The 19,492-nt window shown below is 35.9% G+C and overlaps 1 protein-coding gene across 4 annotated transcripts in view; it reads left to right on the top strand.

Annotated features, from left to right (window-relative positions):
* ATM (ATM serine/threonine kinase) overlaps window positions 1-19,492 on the top strand; it is a 58,054-nt gene that overhangs the window by 22,940 nt on the left and 15,622 nt on the right. For all 4 annotated transcript variants that reach the window (XM_030949527.1, XM_030949554.1, XM_030949535.1 and 1 more), the window contains exons 30-48: window positions 129-303; window positions 1,909-2,073; window positions 2,324-2,456; window positions 4,340-4,435; window positions 5,147-5,318; window positions 5,698-5,839; window positions 6,492-6,668; window positions 7,030-7,198; window positions 9,705-9,792; window positions 10,135-10,290; window positions 11,085-11,193; window positions 11,951-12,039; window positions 12,135-12,237; window positions 13,287-13,435; window positions 13,945-14,049; window positions 14,562-14,681; window positions 15,565-15,799; window positions 17,116-17,283; window positions 19,202-19,321. In XM_030949527.1, coding sequence (XP_030805387.1) covers window positions 129-303; window positions 1,909-2,073; window positions 2,324-2,456; window positions 4,340-4,435; window positions 5,147-5,318; window positions 5,698-5,839; window positions 6,492-6,668; window positions 7,030-7,198; window positions 9,705-9,792; window positions 10,135-10,290; window positions 11,085-11,193; window positions 11,951-12,039; window positions 12,135-12,237; window positions 13,287-13,435; window positions 13,945-14,049; window positions 14,562-14,681; window positions 15,565-15,799; window positions 17,116-17,283; window positions 19,202-19,321 — 2,671 coding nt within the window. The remainder of the gene's footprint in view (window positions 1-128; window positions 304-1,908; window positions 2,074-2,323; window positions 2,457-4,339; window positions 4,436-5,146; window positions 5,319-5,697; window positions 5,840-6,491; window positions 6,669-7,029; window positions 7,199-9,704; window positions 9,793-10,134; window positions 10,291-11,084; window positions 11,194-11,950; window positions 12,040-12,134; window positions 12,238-13,286; window positions 13,436-13,944; window positions 14,050-14,561; window positions 14,682-15,564; window positions 15,800-17,115; window positions 17,284-19,201; window positions 19,322-19,492) is intronic.

Below are 19,492 nucleotides of genomic sequence, written 5' to 3'. Positions count from 1 at the left end.
AGAGTTTAGAATAAATTCATCCTGACTTTATTCTCGTTTTCCCTTATTATTCCAAGGTGCATGAAATGTTGATACTCAAGACAGTGTCAATTTGTATTTCTTTAATTCCACTTTGTTTCCTGTGACAGACCCATCGTAATCAGAGACATTTCCATGCGCAGCTTCTCGCTGTGCTGTGACCTGCTGTATCATGTTTGCCACACAGCAGTTACATGCTGCAGCGATGCTCTGGAGACCCACCTTCACGTTATTGTGGGAACCCTGACACCTCTTGCCATGGACCAGCCTCAGATTCAGGAACAGGTAGTTTTGTGATGCTGCTTATGCCTTACCTGTTAATTTTTCCAGTTCATGTTCACTGTTCTTAAGGCTCTATCTGTACTTGTGTTCACCTTTAATTCCTTTTTCCTATGCTTTGGATATTTATATAAAAACTATTATTTTGGATGTAATACTATGCCTTTAGTTTTTTTAAATGCAATTTCACTTTTGGTGCTTCTGTTTTGCCAAATAGCACATCAAGCAGCTAAGCAACTCCTTAAAAAACTCTGTATATGATTTAGTGGGAAATATGATGAAGACCTTTGGTACAAGGTGTCTAAAGGACAAAAAGGAAATGTGTGCAGAGAACAGATTTCAGTAGTTCAGCTATTTATTTAATAAATGATCATTTTTTAAAAATGTAGCACATAGGCCTTAAAAGGGAAACAAAGCAGTTTCTGTTGTGTGACAAGCATTGTTTCCCCTCTAGTGTTGCTTTTTATGTGCATTCTGCTGGGGGTGAAAATATAAGAGGATTCAGAGATTTACAGTTAGTAGCTGTAGGTCAGAAGAATGTGCCTGTTGCACTTCAGTTCTCATGTTGCCTTCTGGCTTAATCTGATTGCACTGTACCATAAGGCATCTGCATGGTTGCACTGTAGCCCTATGCCGTCCTCCTCCTTGAGCTTCCAGTTCAGCTGGAGGGCTGTGCCAACCCAGCTGAAAATAACCTGTCAGTCTTGTTTCACAGCTTCCTGATTGTGATCAGATTTACAATATGTCTGTGTAAACAGCTGCACATGCACATCTGCAAAGGCCACGTGTCAGGGTATCCCTGGGCAGGAACAAAGTGGGGAGGACAGAAATTTCTCTGAGTTGGAACTGATGTCAAAGGTGAAACCTTCTCATATCCTACTCCTGCAGGGATGCATACCCTCTTATGATCATTTTTCAGTTCCTTCTTTTTTATTTTTTCTTCTAGCATTGAATGGAAGCTAGTTGATAATTTTCAGGTAAATAGAAGTTTTCAAATAAAACCCCCATCATTTAGATTTAAAACTCCTCGAAGGTGCTTGGATTGAATATCCAGTTGCGCAGATTTTTAAGTAAAGCATAAATGCAATGTTTTTCCAAAGAAAGTATGGTACCCCGTTGGCATTTATTCAAGTTGTAGATAGATTGTTATAGAAATTCTGCCAGAGTTCAGTGATTTGGGTAGTAAGGTATGATATATAGGTGTTTGTCTAAATTCCAAATTACCAGCACTTTAGTGAGAACAGGAAAGTGCTAATAACTCCAGAAATGCTTGGGTGCAGTTTGTTGTTAAATCATTGTGAATATCATAGAGATTATATTGGCCAGCATTTGAAATCAGCTTCGTCAAAAGACAGAGCAAACTGCAGGCTGGGATAGTAAAAGCTTTGATTTCTGTTTGGAAGGAGGAAGAGCAAAAATGTTCCACCATTTTAGAATGTATCTGTGATTTCCCCAAACCTCTAATCATCTTACAATTTTTAACAGTGTAAATAAATTATTTTACTAGTGTAATGAAACTTAGAGAAATACAAAATTTATAGCCTGAATAAGAAATATGGCTCAAAAATATTCCTCTGTCTTTTTTGGTTTTCATTTACTTTTTATGTTCAGGTCCTAGGCTTGTTGAAGTACCTGGTGATAGATAATAAGGATAATGAAAGTCTGTACCAAGCAATCAAGTGCTTAGATCCTTTTCCTGAATACCCTGCTTTTAAAGATTTGCGAGCAACTCAACAGAAAATAAAGTACAGTAAAGGACCATATTCTCTTTTGGAGGTAATTACATTTTAAAATATATCTCACATAGTGTTTTTTTTAATGCAAGCTTTCCACAGAAGAATAATTTTCTAACTATAATTTAAGTTTAAATGAGACATGTGGATTCTTTTATTGCTGGTTTCAGCCACGGAGATACTTGTAGGTCTCCATTTTTACTTTGCATCCATATTGTGAACTTGCTTAGAGCCACTTCTTTGCCTGAAGCCTTTACTTGTATGCTATATGTGCTTAATGCTGTGTTTTGCAGGAAATTAATCACTTTCTCTCAGTTGGAGTTTGTGATTCGCTGCCCTTGACACGGCTTGAGGGACTGTATGATTTACGCAAAAAGTTGGAACAGTATAAAGATCAGATGAAGGATCTCCTGAAAATTTTCCAGGGTACTGATGTCTGATTATGTGTTTTATTTCTTTTCTACCTGGTTTTAGGTGTTTAGTGATGTACCCTATTCTAATTTGACATGGATTTTTTTTGTATAATTGCCAATGTAATCATATTATAATTTGACACACAGAGTCGATTGACATTTACGTTTCATGCAACATCAAAAATATCTTTAGCAAAGTGAAATATAAATTAATTAGATGAGATGTTACATAGCAGAGAGGATAAAATACCCTTCAGGCATTTGGCATGGGTCATGTATGATTGTGAGTGACCAGGATAATGTGGAAGTACATTGATTTGTGGTCACTTCATGCTTTTTCTTGTATATGAATCTCCCTACTCTTTTAAATGAAAAAAAGCTTCAATTTGTTAAAGGCATGTTAGAAAGTAAAATTCTCAGAACAAATAGTTGGATTTAGTTTAGTTGAATTCGGACACGTGGCAAGATTGTGTTTCAGCCCTCAGTCCAGACGCAGTTCCTTCCTAGTTTGGTTTTCAGATAATTGTGCCAGATCATTTCACTTTTCTCCTCTACATCAAGTCTTCATCAGCTTGTGTGCATGACAGGAAGATAAAAAGAGATGATGTGATTAATTGTAAACAAGTACAAAGTAAAATTTGGATAAGAATTGTTATGTTGTAAGGCCATGGTGCAAGTGCATTTTGGCCCTCACATCCTGTATATCATTTACAATTTTACAAATAACTCTCTTTGAACAGAGTTAGTGAAAGGGCAACAAGTTTGTGTGGAACAACTTCCATCAGAAGAGAACCTTGTGAGATTGAAGAAGAGATTGAGTAGGAATAGATAGAGCTGTATGAGCTGATGAATGCAATGGTGAATCATAGTAGGGAGTGTTTAACACTTTTATCACAGTACCAGAACAGATTAAATAGTGTGGGAGCAGTTATACAAGAGAAACCATGTAATTTCTTCAAAATGGATTCACCATGTGACTTACAACTCCTTACTATGAAAATTAACAACATAACTGACCTTAAAAAGAGTTGGACGTATTTTATAGAGATTATTAGGTGTGAAGATATGCTCAGGCAAACCCTGAGAAGTATTTTCTCTTGCTTTGCTGGACATGGGCTGGCAAGCTTAATGGGGCTTTTGCCTTATAATAAAATTCTGTTAAGCGCTTACAAGTCTATTATTCTATGTATTCATTTTTCTAAAGATGTCAAGTAAGCATAAGGTCTGATTCCAGGTTTGTACTCCAATCAGTGCTTTTTTTAAAAGTACTGCTTTCTTGGGAATTTTTTCTTCCTTACACTGACAAATCATCATATGTTTTCCTATACCATTTTGTTTGGAATGTTTATTTTTTAAAAAGACATCTGACAGGGAGCAAATATGTAAGGCAATTCACATCTTGAGAGTTTATAATTTGGCAGAGTTAGTCAACTAAAAGCTAATAAAATTCTTAAAAATTCTTGACAGGAAGCCTAATTTTGAGGTATTCCTTGGGTTCAGATTTAGAACAGAATGATGACATTAACTTAAGGGCCATCAGTGGAGCCACCTAGTATACCTTCACTATTTCAAATAGCATTCTTACACCAACTTAAGCTACTATTTCATATATTTAATTATCATTTTTGCATCAAAACACTGAAAATAATAGCATAGGTGCATTCTAGTTTGGGGATTCTTTGGCTTATTCACATACACAGACATTTTTCCAGGCCATGATGAGTAAGAAAAATCAATAATTTAGTTGATGTACTGTTTAATACCATCTTGCTTCAGCACTAGTAATGCGTATTGACATTTGTAGGTAAAAGACACTGAAGCAATGTTTTCTTCTAATAACTTCACATTACAATTATACTGACATGCTTGGCATCTATTTTTCTTTCTGAATGATAGAAAAGCCAGAAGATTCTGTAATAGTGAAACTGGTGGTGAGCTTACTGCAGCTGTCCAAGATGGCAGTTAACCATACAGGAGAAAAAGCAGTGCTGGGTAAGTTAATTAGACCCACAAGTAAATTATGGCTGTCATTGCAAACACCAGACTGAAACTGTGGTTGTTCTCAGTGTTACCTCCCACTGTGCTTTCCACTTCAACACACCTGCAGAGTATGAACGAAAGAGCAGGGAAATAGATTTTGGTTTTTTTCTAATGAACATTTAAAATCCCTTGTAGAAAATTATTTTCAAGGTCACTTTTTTGGTTTTGGGGTTTTTTTTTTTCAGTTGTTGTGTGTTTTGATAAAATACTTTGTCTGGAAAGCAAATGAGGAGCACATTGATATACATTTTTATGTAAAATACAGATTAATTCTTACTGGGTTTGCAGTGTACTGTTTGGGCTCACACAGGCTTCTGTTTGTATTTACCATACCCTTTAGGGATTGAAAATTAGTAATTCTGACCTTTTCCATTTGCCAGTTTCTGGCAAAAGCCAACATAAAAGACATATCTGATACAAGCTGGAAAATCCAGAGCCATAGGCACTCCTAAAATTGAGTTAAAAAGCATAACTGTAATATTTATGAGTCTTAAGCTGCAAAATTTGTTCATATGTCATTTTAATCATAAAGCCCTTTAAGTGATTATTTATAAATGTTTGCTGCTTATTACCCCATAACAGTCTCAGTTCTAAAAGTAGGGTAGACCTTGTTTTAGTATGCATAAGACTACAGAAAGACTATAAAATGACATGTATTTGCAGAGGCTGTTGGAAGTTGCTTGGGAGAAATAGGTCCCATGGATTTCTCCACCACTGCTCTTCAGCGGGCTGAAAATGCACTGGATTCTAGAGCAGCGGATTTACTTGAAGATAGAAAACTTCAGTGTGTCTTCATAATGTTAATTCAAATAAACACTGCTTTAACAGATAATTGGTGAGTATACTTTATTTAGTTAACTCAAAAGCAAAATAGGAGCCATTAAGTTGCACATTGTTCAGATCACCTCAGAGTAACTCTCTGAAAGTGTTCTTAATACCAGCCATGTGCTTCTTCAAGGCTCAGACTATTTACCCAGTCAATCTTAGATGTTTCGTGGAAATTCTGTAGTAGGATGCAAGCCAGAGAGTCTCCTCTGTGCTGTAGAGGATAGCAGTGCTGTGGAGTAAATACTCAGGCTTTGTTCTGTAAAAAAATATGCAATGGCACCATAGATGGTGGGATTATTTATCTTGTGTACTTACAAAGGTGATTTTGAAAATCAAATACCTGAATGAAATTAATGATAACAATGTTGTGTATGTTCTTTTTTCAGTATTGATGTTAGAGCTGCTGCTGTTTCCTGTTTGAAGAACATATTAGCCACCAAGTCTGGCAATGAATTTTGGGAAGTTTATAAAAGTAAAGCTGATCCCATGTTAATCTATCTACAGCCTTTCAGAACATCCAGGAAAAAGGTACTTCTGATACACCTCATATGCATGGCATGTGGAGTAGAGTAAAAAGAAATATCTATCTTTTTTAAAAAGTGAATTTGAAAAGATGTTTGAGGTAGGCTTTGATAAATGCCAGATTTGACATTGATATAATTGCAAATCTGATTCTTTTACATGTCTGTTTCTTCTTTCTGTTTTACCTTCACGTAGGAAATTGCTGTTTTGACATTAGAAAGCTGTGTGCTTTCATTTAGACATCCAATTTTTTTTTAGACAGACAATACGTAAAGTATTACATTATCCATTGCCTAATGGATAATATGATACTTTCTCAGGATTCCAATGTTATTTGATGCAAAAAATGGTGGAAAATAAGTCAGAAAAAGTGCATAATTAAAAGTGCAGAAATCAGACATTTCATAATTTTCAGTCTTTTTATTTGTAAATTAAATGTGATGCCTAATGTGACCTTGTTGATGTCACCAGTAAAATTTTATTTTTAATACTTTCAGATTTCCTTGGAAAACTTTACATTTGCATGAGCAAAATTGATATTGTTAATCAACTGAAGGACCAGTAATAGTTGATATGTTTGAATGTGTTCATTGCCATATGGCTTTTTAAAATGCCTTAGAATTTTTTAATATTTGCAATGTGCATATTTTTCTTGTAGTTTCTTGTCGTATCTGCTAATGATACAGAGGCTCCTTTAGAAAGATTGGATGACACAAACCTGTGGATTCCTCTGGGAGAAAGTCATGAGACCTGGATCAAGCACCTAACTAGTTCAATACTGGACAGTGGAGGTGTGAAAAATGAAGTTCTCCAGTTGATGAAGCCACTGTGTGAGGTGAGCTAAATCATACCTTTGCACATTATGTGTGCTGTGATGCACAAGAAATATGATTACACATCTTGATAGCAGGTAGTAATTTCTGCTATTAAATAATTCAGGGCCTTTGTGATCATATATTGCAGGTACTCATAAAATGTACTCTCAAAATACAGGATTTGAAAGGTAATTGCAAACATAGGTGAACTTTGTACGGCTGCTTTTAAGTGAATGCCAGCATAGCCCTGTTGAGTGGTTTGTGTGTTCTTTCTCAAGCATTACATGTTTGTTTGGGCAGTTGTGAGTTTGGTTGTAACCTGAGAAAGACAACCAAAAAGCATTTCTTTCTTAGCAGGTGCTGTGCATTATTATTTTCTAGGTGAAAACAGACTTGTGTCAGACTTTGCTTCCATACCTGATTCATGATATCCTTCTTCATGACTCAGAAGAATCTTGGAGAAATCTTTTGTCACTTCATATCCAGAAGTTTTTTACAGCCTGTTGCAAATTTGCCTCATCTACTAGATGTACTCCAAATTCTGATTCAGGTAATGCCATAATAGTTTTGTTTCAGCTAAAAGAGGAATTCTAGTTGTGAAAAAAACTATCTTCTGATATCAAATGTATGATGTGCCCTTGTAGGCAGGCAGAATTTAGAAGCTTCTGCCCAACTGATCTTTTTTGATGGAGATGCCAATAATTTTGAAGCTGTTCACTGGCAGCACCCAAGAAGTGTCTTCTGTCTAACTTCTTTTCTTATTCATAACTGGATAATGTTTAGTGCTTGCTGAATTTAGATGTTATCCAATGTTAAGTGCAGCAAGACTGAGTCATGGGCTGTCTTTTAAAATGACTGATGGGCAGGTAAATTCCTCTATTACTCAAACAAGAGCAATAAAAAGCAGTTTTCACCTGAATTTTCCCCTTGGAGAAGATTAACCCTTGCTTTAAGTATTGCCTAATATTTTTAATGGTCTTCTTATACATTCAGAAGACCTGTTCCATTCCAGCAAAATAAAAGGAAGTTGTAACCAAAAGAACTGCACCAGAGTATGAGAAGGGCAGTAAGTTAATTTTAAAGAAAAGCACCATTTAAACAAGCTGTTTATGTCCTTTCCAATTAGATTGTGGTTGAATTTAGCAGAAATCTGTGTAAAAGGAAGATCTTTGTTGTTAGACACTGGGAATGGTACATGCACTTTTTTTCAGGAGCTGAAATAAATACAGTAACTTCAGGTTAGGGTAGGTTTGTTTTTTGGTTTGGTCTGGGGTTTTTTTGTGCAGTAGTTACTGTGCTATATCTTCTAACTCCCTTGTTCAGTGACACATCATTGAAAAAAAGAGTCTGTACAACGTCTTGCAGTCTCTTTACAGGCAAGTCATGCAAGCTTCAGGTTGCCAGAGAGGAAGGGGAACCCTTAGTATTGCAGTTTTTAGTAAGAGTAGTATAAATAACCCTAATGATGCTAGGTGTATTTTAAAATATTTTCTTGGATGCTCATTAGCCTGGATTGAAATTCTGGAACAGTATTCTTTCACATTTTTTAATTCAGGTAGCAAGCTCTTTCTACAACTCACAAATTTATGCTTAGATGTACAGGGTGACCCAAAATGTTCCAAGAAAAATATGAAGGGATTTTTCCAAGTTCTAGAAACTTGCAATTAGTTCAACAATACCAGTAAGCAAATGATGGAGGCCCCTTCAAACACTGTGATTCATGGAACCAGAATCACTTAGTTTGGAAAAGACCTCTGAGATCACTGAGTCTAATCTATGGCTGAACACTGTCACATCAACTACATATTGCACTGAGTGCCACATCCAGTCTTTCCTTAAACACCACCAGGGACAGTAACTCCACAACTCCCCTGGGAAGTCATTCCAATGGCTAATCACCCCTTCTGTGAAGAAATTCTTCCTAAAAAGAATTCTATTCTAGGAATCTTACTGAGGCAATACATGAAAAAAAAAAAGAAAGAAAGAAAGACATACAGAAGCTCTAAATGGAGTTCTCCGGGTGAAAAACTGTCCTGGTAACAAAAAAATCCCCCAAAACCATGAAGTAGCACACAGCTCATTGTATGACAGATTGTTTACAAATGAACTGGAGGTGCAGTAACCAACAGAGCAAAGATATATTAATTCCAAAATTGGAGTGATAGAACATCAGTATTCGAAAGAAAAATTTTAGTCATCCTCAAGGAGAATCTGTCATCCTGTGAAAACAAGGAGAAAACTCTTCCTAGAAAATCTGGATAAATTTAATTCCAATCCATCAGGATCCAAATGGGATAAAACAAGCAGTTAGACATGGGGGAGTCAAATGCTTCTGAACACACTAATTTCCATTTGTTGGAACGCAAAAAATGCCCAGATACTTTTTTAATGTGGCTTTTGCTTTCTTTAGAGGAAATTGCTACTTCTGCACCTTACTGTAATCAAACCTTTGCTTGTGTGCTCCCTATTTCTTGCTTCTTGTAATTGGTAATTCAGAAATGACCAGAGGAATGAAGAAATTATTAATCCAATCACCAGAACACAACCTGTAGCCATCTGTTTGTTTGGTTTTTTTTTAATTCAGAAGCAACACATGGAAACATAGATTGTTTGAAAGTATGTGCCTGTATGTGGAAAGTATGGGGTTCTGTGTAGTCATACACACTCTAAAATCTGCAATAGAGTAATTTAATAAGAAGTATTTCTCTGACTTTGGAACAACTTACATGGTGGAAGCCTAATGTCAGAAGTCTGTTACAGTGCTTTTTGCAGTGATGTTAGTTCATCTCTTAATTCTGTAAGAAGAAATAGAATCCATAAACTAATAATACAAAGATAATTTCATCAAATTGTGGTACAAATTACTATAATCTCACTAACATCACTTAAGGAGAAGAAATACATTTTGTGACAAACTGTTAATTTAATTTTGGAAATGCAATTCAAGGAAGTTTTTAGTTATTTTCTTGACTGAAAATTAGTTACTTTTTATTTTGTAAATGGATGTGATATGACAAAAGTTCATTGTATTCTTTCCTTTGAAATATACATACCAGATCAAGAAACCCATAATTCTAGAAGTTTGGATAAAGTATCTCGACGGGCCATGCTTGCTGTTGTTGATTACTTGAGAAGACAAAAGAGGTGAATCCAAGCTTTTCAAAACATTGCCCTAATTTAATTGTGACTGTTCAAAGATCTGTTGGTGCTCTAGATTAAAGAAAAAGAACATGTTGCTTAAAAAAAAAGATATAGTAGTGGCCTTGCATTTGTTACAGAAGTGATATGGCAAGCCTTAAAGGGTTCTAACTATGCTGAAGGAGTTTTCTAAAACCCTTGTGCCTGATACATTTCTTGTGGTATGGATTTTCTAGGGGCTAAGATAAAGCTAGCCTTCAGAAAGCTTTATAGTTGATACTGGATTAATTTTGTTTAATGCTAGATAAAAGGTCTGTTACAGCAGTATTAAAGTCTTTATTTAATCAGATCTGTTTCAGGTACAGTTTTTGACGACAGCTTCTGGCTAGATCTGAATTATCTGGAGGTTGCTATAGCAGCACAGTCTTGTGCTGCTCACTTCACAGCCTTGCTCTATGCAGAAATCTACGCAGACAAGATAAATAGGGACAAACAGCAAAAAAGGTAGGAGGAAGAGTGCTGTTTCCTGACATTTCCGGTAAAATGAATCGTGTTTTGTGTGTCCCAGCAGTGTTTTGGTTTTAGTTTTATGAAAAGTCAGGGTAGCTTTAGAAATGTTCCATAGATGTGTATATGGACATGGAAAATATTTCCAGTCCTTGAATGTGATCCAAGCCTCAGAAGAGTGTCATGTTGATTTGTAATCAGAAACTTTTCCTAGTGCTTTTGGTGAAATTACAGCCAAAAATTAATCAAGAGGAGAAAGAAAACCCCAGAATGATAACTGGGATTCTGTGGATAGAGCTAAATGATCCTTGTAGGAGCTTTTCTTCCATAACAGACAATTATCTTTGTTTTCTGGTCTAGCAAGATCAAAGTATGGAACTAGTTTAGGTTTTGTGACAAACCACTGTCAGGTAGTGGAAATATAACAAAAGTTTGGTCATATGCACATATATTAATTAATTGCTTTTCTTTCACAGAGGAAAGAACATTTCAGGCATTCACAAAAGCAATTTGATTTAATAAAAGATTAGAAATTACAACGTGTGTGTAGGGGGGCTCTCCAAAAAAAACCACCTTGGTGTTAAAATCCTTTGATGTTGATATTCCCAGCTCAACTGATCACTTCCTCATTCTGATGGAGAGCCATACTGAATAACCTGGGGATATCATAGTCTTGCATTTATTGTTTGTGCCCCTTATTTCTTGAGTCTTGTCTCCGAATTTCTTCAGTTCAATATATGAAATTTCTTTAGTTCAATATATGAAATTTCATATTGAAACATTTCTTTTAGATCTTCTTTTAAAGCAGCTAAGAGTTTGACATTTGAAGAGGAAAGTCAAAGAACACCTATTACTACCTTGAGTGAAAAAAGTAAAGAAGAAACTGGCCTAAGTTTGCAGGTACTTGTGTGTGCTTCCTAATCTGAATGCAAACCCTCTCGTATAAGTATGATTAACAGTAGGTTTCATCTGAGCTGAGGGTAGATCCAGTAGAATTCAAAAAATGTGTTTTAAAGTTCTCCTCATACTTTGATTCAAAGTGAACTCAGACAAATTAAATTGAGTATTTGGTCACCTGAAACACTAACTGGCAAGTCTGAAATCACAGCAAAACAGGCTTTGTTTCTAAAAGAACTGACTTCAGGGTGGTAGCCAGCCAAAGATTTTTCAGATTTCAAAGATTTTTGTTTTGTCACAGATATATATTTACTAAAAATCAGCAAGTGATGTAGAAGTTGTAATTATCAAAAACAAAGTAGTATTATTTGATATATCAAATCTGATCCAGTAGCCTCATCTAAGTTACTTCTTTCCATAGGTCATTAATCCAGGACTGTGCTTGTATAACTTTCAAGATGCATTGCTTAGTTGGTGTATCTGATGTCATTTACTACTATTGCCTTTTGCTTTTCAACTAGCCTTCCTCAGACCCAGCTCTAGGTCTTTGAAAAATAAATTAGCATTGAAAGTAGGCCTGAAGAATTTGGCTAGACTGCGTAACTTTTTTTTCCCTGCCATGATAGGCTCGGATACTACATAAAGGAAAATTAAGCAATGATGTTACCTGTAAAACATTTATAAATTTATATGATTTATGTAAAACTAACTCAAGCTGGTTCTGAAAAAATAGTTCTTTATTTTGTGGTGCATGTTCTAGGACCTTCTCATGGACATCTACAGAAGCATTGGAGAACCTGACAGTCTTTATGGCTGTGGTGGAGGAAGAATGTTGCAGCCATTGGCACGGTATAATTTATTCATGTTCTTATGTTCTTTAAAGGCATTGCTTTCATTTACTAGTAAGGAACTTAAATTGAAAACTTCTTTTTCACTTACAACAGGATAAGAACATATGAGCATGAAGCAGTATGGGAGAAAGCCCTTGTAACATATGACCTTGAGACAAGCCTCTCTCCATCTACTCGTCAGGCAGGAATAATAGAGGTAATATTATTCTGTAAGAGGAAATGAGTTTAAGAAGTGATATTCATCATATTGAGTCATTTGTAGTGAGTCCAAATTTGTTTTTTAGGACTGAAAGTGATCTTTTTGTTCATTAAGTCTAGCCCATTGTCATAGGCATCCAAACTGTGGATATAAGACAACTCAATATTTGTTCTGAAAATATTAAGGTTCTTAGTCCTCTTGTCACTCACCCATAATCCCCATCATGGGTAATGAATTTTGTGAAATATTTAAAAATAAGTATATTCAATACTATTCTAGATTTAGGCCAGCTCCTAAAATGACAGGATGTAGAAAGTAATGTAGTTGTTTATTTTTGCTATCTCATTCTTAAACTACTCCACTAGGAATCACTATGTGATTTTTCTGATACAGTAGATAAAAAGAATTGATGTTATTTTGAATCTTTAATATGCTTTGCCTTTTTAGCCTAAAAATGTTTATACCAGTTCTATAAAAATTTAGCATAGATGTATGTGTGTTTCCCCTCATTTAATTTTCCTATGGTACTTCTAATTTCTTAATAACCGCAAATTATTTAGTATCACTGTTACAATTCCATTACAGTTGTCCTTCATAGTGGCTTGACATGTAATTTGGTTAATTGGTCACAATTATAGAGACATTATTGCCTTCAAACAGATAGGCGTTATAGGAAATCTTTTACATCCTCATCAGGAGAAACAGTTCATTAAGAAGTAAAATGCGTTTTGACTTACCACCCAGGAATGAGAGCATGGGGAAATGTGTGCTGATAGTTAATTTGAAGCACAGTGTGAAAAATTATTCCGAAAAATGCCAGCCACAGTAGTAATAAAACCATTTTCCTGGAGTTGCAGATATCAATAGTGTGATTGGTAGTCTTATTAAAAAGTTTTCATTTTACGTGTAGAGTTTAGAAGTAGTCATGGTCCTGTCTTTCCTGCAAGGGGTTCTTTGTTTCCAAAAGCGAAACAAAGCCCTTAAAAAATACCTGTTCAGTTTAATAAAGGAGGAAAATAAATTTTGAGTAATTTTCTTAATTCCAGGCTTTGCAGAATTTTGGGCTTTCCCACACTCTTTCCATGTACTTAAAAGGTCTGGAACATGAAAACACTGAGTGGTGTGCAGAACTGCAGGAAATTCGGTACCAGGCAGCATGGAGGAACATGCAGTGGAGCCACATCTCTTCTGTCAAGTAAACCACCTTATCTTTTTGCTAGTTCTTTAAGCAAAAGACAATATGGTCAGATCCAAGCAAAAAAAGACAAGATCAGAACATAGTTTCTGAAAAGCAGGTCACCTAATTCATCTTAATCATTGAACTGAAAAGCAGTGTTTTTCACTTAGACTTGTCTTGTATCAATGCACATCCCTTTTTGTTTTCCTGGGAAACTGTACACAGGTGATTCTTCTTTTTGATTGTTCATAATGTCAAACTGAAATATACCATTTTTGATTCATATAGTACTTGTATCTTAAGTACAAGAGAGGGATAGAGAGAGCTTTTAGTATCTCATTTATAAGAAAACAGGAAATCTTACACAGTAAGCCATGAGAGGTTATAAAGTCCTGAATAAGCAAACACCAGTATTAATTCATGGCTACTGTATAACTAAAAATATTTGTCACAAAGACAAAAATGACTTCTTCATAGAGAAATAGGTTTTCATTTTATTCTGTGTTAACTTTTGTTTTATTTGTTAGAGATGAAGCAAGAAGTCCAGGGTACCATGAATCATTGTATGATGCTCTTCAGTCTTTACGAGATAAGGAATTCTCTGCTTTCCATGACTGTCTTAAAGATGCCAGGTAACAAATTGTGTGCAAATACTGTAATATGGGAGGGAGAAAGAGGTGAAGGCAATGTGTGTGTTTGTAGTCACAGGTTATGTATGAAAGACTATCAAGGGGTTTTATGGGCTCAAATAAAGACTCATGCATAGAATAAAAACTGCTTCCAGACTGCAGCTCAAAGTTCTTTAACCTCAGTTTGTCATCTGCATCTGTAATTTGTGTGCTAATTGAAGATACATTTCCTCTACACACCCCTTACTTTGTGGACCTCCTAAGTGGACTCCAGTGCCAAGTACTCTTCTTTATCTGAGCTATCACATTGATTTTGGAGTTTCTGTGTCCTTACTGGGTTTTCATTTATTGACAAACTTATTTTTTTTAATTTGAATGGTAGTACAAAGTAACTCTAGACTGAAGAGTTTTGCTGTTTAAATTATCTTCACTGTATGGAAACTATATTATGGATATTTGGAATTACTTGCTAATATTAAATAAAACAATCTACTATTTTTCTGTTATATCCACAGAGTGAATGAAGTAGAAGAGCTGTGCAGAGGCAGTCTTGAGTCTGTTTATTCATTATATCCAACCCTTTGCAGACTACAGCTAATTGGAGAGTTGGAAAATGCAGGTCTGCTGTTCTCCAGGTGATTTCTTAAGATTGTTTCATAACATTTCCTCAGCTTGCAGGATTTTTAGTAATCAAGCATAGCACAAAACTTAAAATTACCTCAATAGATTTTATTCATCAGCATCTTAAACTTCATATTGAAAATGACAAGGATTTTACCTTCACTACATGAGGACAATTTTAGATTCTCTTTATTTCCAGACTGGCTTAATTTGCAGTCTAGTTTGAGTTATTTCATATCATGCCAATATAGTGTTTTAAATAACTGTTTTCTTTCCTTTACATTGAGTTCCCTCATACTCCAAGGTAGCAGTCGTATCTCCTAGCTTCTGGTTTACTTAAGTAACTGAGTCCTCCTCTTTTAGTTTCTTTTCTAAAAATCTTTTCCATTTCCCTAATGACATCCATAGCTTTACTCAAAGCTGTTTCAGTTTGAATTATTTTCTTCATGAACCTCTGTTACCATCAGTATTCTTCCCAAATTCTTAAGATTACTTTTTAATCACGGAAAAGAATTTATCTCTGTAGTGCTATTAACATAGAATTTTCTCTACTATAGTTCTATCAGTTTGGTAGCAAAAAGTCACCCTACAGTCTTTTCAGCAGCTCTGTGTTTGAGTGTGATTCCTTTTGCTGATGGACCTTTAACACAAGATTTTGATGCTTGATCAAGAATATTTACAGAGGAGTAGTTCACCTGAGTGTTGTACTTCATGTTTGTTAAAACTGGAAGGCTTCCAGTTTAGTCTGCATATGGTAACCATTATAGGGTTTTGTCACTATTTCTTGAAGTGTAGGTTTTGAGCTTTCTCAGCAGTTTACTTTTTACTCATCTTTCATTTCACTGATATTTACTGAAAATTAGTAACAAGTCTTTTTTCTTTTGGGAACAATTGCAGATCTGTTACTACTCAGCAACTGAATGACATTTATTTGAAATGGCAAAGACAGTCCCAGCTTCTCAAAGACAGTGACTTCCATTTCCAGGAACCTGTCATGGCTCTACGCACTGTAATTTTGGAAATCTTGCTTGAAAAGGAGAGTGAAAACACCAAGAGAGAATGTATTAAAGACCTCCTGACCAAACATCTGGTGGCGCTCTCTAGATTGGCAAGAACTGCTAAAAATACTCAGGTAACAAATTTCAGGAAAGACCAGAAACAGATGTTTAGGGTTTTTTTAGTTTGTAAAAGAACTTAATTTTTAACAGCACTAATGATTAACTGTATTCTAAGTTTATTCAATAAATCAGTCTGAGACTTAAATTATGTGGAATTTATTAATAAATTGTATTTATCAGCATTTTTTTTTAATTTTGTTCATAAGTATAAGCCACTGAATGAGGTAGATAATACAGAAATAACATTTTTAGTGAAGAATGCTCTTCTAGCTCTCTTTCTCATTTTGGTGCAGTTTTACATATCCAACTTTCACTTGCATCATATGTTGTAGTGTTCCAGAGTAAAGCTGCAGAGATAACTTCATTGCATCTCTGTATTTAATGTTGTCTTCAAAGCTTGATACTCTCAAAGCACCATTGCACTGTGGCAAATCTCTTTCTGTGAATGACTTTATGGGATTTGCACTGTCAGTGGTTTTTCCAGTTGCTGATGCATTTAAGGCCCAGAGACAGCCTTGGCTTGTTCTAGGTGGTGCATCTGGATGAGTAACTCATGAGAATTTACAGAGCAACAATATCCTCCAAGGACCTCTACAGAAAATAGTTCCAGCTAAATACAGAACCTGGAAAGGTGTTTAACACTTCACATATGCAAAACTATATTAAACTTTGATTCACTATTCGCTATTTCACACATCGCTATTCATAAAACTCTTTACTCAGTGCCTCTGAAGCTGTTGGGGAGAATGATTTCAGATATCTTTGTCTCATGCCTGCCCAGCCACCAGCGCTGTGGCAGTGAGTATTCTGTAAAAGCCTCAAGTTTGTTAGAAGCGTAGTTTGCTCCTTGTGCTGTCATAGTCATACTAAGTAGTGAGGATGGTACTTTACCAGTGATATGTGTGAAAATGTAGGCATGCTAAAGAATTAGTATATTGTGGTGCCATTTTTATAATTATTTTTCTGTGGTCTATAATAATGTATGTAATGCATGTAATAATGTAATAATAATTGCTAAGCTATAAATCCATTAATTCAGTAGGTACTGATTATAGAATTTCTCTACCTCCAATTTAAAATGTTAAACGTAGATACTTTATTTTAGAGTTTGTGAGGTTTGATTCCAGTCTGTTTTTGTTGCAAATCAGGATTTTTTGCAAGTTTATAGAGAAATAATTTCGCATCTTTGCTGCAAATAAATTTTTTGTTTGGATGGGCAGACTATGCTGCACAAATAGAGAAAATGGGGAGAGAGTCTAAAAACAAAACTTGCTGTGAGATACCGATATTTTACTTAAAGAATTGTTCATTATTATTTTTCCAATTTCAGCTTCCGGAAAGAGCTATGTTTCAAATCAAACAACACAATCCAAATGGAAATGGAGTTTCTGAATGGCAACTTGAAGAAGCTCAGGTTTTCTGGGCTAAAAAGGAAGAGAGTCTTGCACTGAATATACTTAAAACAATGATAAAAAAATTAGATGCAGATTGGTTTCAGGTATGTGTTACATAACGTCTGAACTTACAGGAATTAAATTATTTAAGAGCCTAATTTCACTCTCAGAAGTTTTCCCATAGAAGAAAATTTAAAATTAATTAAAATTAAAGTTTTAATTAAAATTAAAAAGATTCTGCAATCTTGAATACTAATTCTGGGTTGTACTCTCAAAATATCTGAAAGCAATAAAAACTGTGTTAGCAAATCTTGTTAGGGGTTTTCAAAGAGAGTCTGTAAGATTGGCAAATGTAAGAATTCATTATTCATGGTCCAACACTAAACCATGTCCCTAAGCACCACATGTACATGTCTTTCAAATCCCTTTTAAACAGGGATGGTGACTCCACCACTGCCTTGGGCAGCCTGTTCCAATGTTTGACAATCCTTTTAGTGATTAATATCCAATCTGAACCTCCCAGGATGCAATTTGAGGCCATTTCCTCTTGTCCTACTGCTTGTAGCCTGAGAGAACAGACCAGCCCCCACGTGGCTGCACCCTCCTGTCAGGCAGTTGCAGAGAGCAGTAAGGCTCCCCCTGAGCCTCCTTTTCTCCAGGCTGAACACTCCCAGCTCCCTCAGCTGCTCCTCACAGCACTTGTGCTCCAGACCCTTCCCCAGCTCCGTTGCCCTTCTCTGGACACGCTCCAGCCCCTCAATGTCTCTCTGCACTGAGGGGCCCAGAACTGAGCACAGGATTGGAGCTGTGGCCTCAGCAGTGCTGGGTACAGGGGGACGGTCACTGCCCTGCTCCTGCTGGCCACAGCCTGGCTGATCCAGGCCAGGATGCCATCGGCCTTCTGGGCCACCTGGGCACACTCTGCATCATGTTCAGCTGCTGTCAACCAGCACCCCCAGGTCCTGTTCTGCCAAGCAGCTTCCCAGCCACTGCCTGGGGTGTTGTCACCTGGCACTTACCTTGAACCTCATACAGTTGGCCTTGGCCCATCAATCCAGCCTTTACAGATCCCCCAGGATGATGTTTGTTAAAATATGGTCTACAAATACTTGATAAACTTAATTTTATGTACCTCTGTGGTAAAAATGCCTCTTTGTCCATACCTTTACATTTATCTGTGATGGCATTATTTGAGAATTTCAAAGCCATTTGCTTTGAATCTGTGTATGTTCTTAAGGAATATCACACTTCAGAAAAGCTGGATTATTTTGGGCCAAGTTCTCTATACATACTAGGGCAAAATCAAGAGTTGCTGCTCTTTTGATTTTTGTAATCTCTCCATGAATCAGTTGATGAGGTGATGAGGCCCTCCAAAGATTTTGTCCTTCCTTATGTTTACCCTGTCCATGTAAGGAGAATTTTGTTTTGACAGCCTGTGATGTTCACATATGTATTTCACAGTCAGTGTTGCCATCTTGGCCACATGGTTCTTTATATTAGAAGTATTTTGCAAACTTACCCTACTCTAGAGTTAAAGCTGAACATCCATTCTGGAGGAAAGTCCTTTGGAAACGTGCTCCATCATCTTCCCATAACACTTTAATCAAGTTTCCATGTAGAATTTGATGATCACACATGATTCTTTTGGTTCCTGGCTGTTACCTATGGAGTTGTTTATGGTACTTCAGACTAAATGGGAATACTTATAAAATATTTTTTAATTTCTTATTACATTTTTTCATTGGTTTATTCTGCTTTTGATTGTTCAAACAGTCAGGTATTTTAAAATGTGCACTCTCCTTTTGCCTTACATAGAATGTGAATGTGATTTAAGGTTATTGACTACTGTAGATGTGGATGGAAAATGACTCTGTAAATGCATTATGTGTAGTAGGCCTCAGTGATTGAATTCTATTCAGGGTTTAAAGGCTTTAGAAATTTCCTACCTCATATGTAAAAGATGTTTTTGTTTGATGCCTACCTCTCTTTAATTTTTTTTTCCCAAAACTTGCTTTTTCAAAGGTCAAGAATGATCCTCACCTGAAATTGATGTATACAGAGTGCCTGAGGCTCTGTGGAACCTGGTTAGCAGAAACATGCTTGGAAAACCCTACAGTCATCATGCAGAAATACTTAGAAAAGGTGCATCCAGTATTTGAAATGTACAATCTGTGAGATAATGCTGTGTTAAAATACAGTGTTAAAATGTCAAGTAGATTTTTCAGTGCAGTCTTTATTTTTCTGTATTGAAAAGATGGTTTCTTATATAAATATTATGGTTTCACATTGTGTTGTGTAACACTGTAATCTTGT

Source organism: Camarhynchus parvulus, chromosome 1 (genome assembly GCF_901933205.1).
Source record: "Camarhynchus parvulus chromosome 1, STF_HiC, whole genome shotgun sequence".
Classification (NCBI taxonomy): Eukaryota; Metazoa; Chordata; class Aves; order Passeriformes; family Thraupidae; genus Camarhynchus; species Camarhynchus parvulus.
Note: the sequence above shows the minus strand (reverse complement) of the source record. Positions and strands in the feature narration are given on the sequence as shown.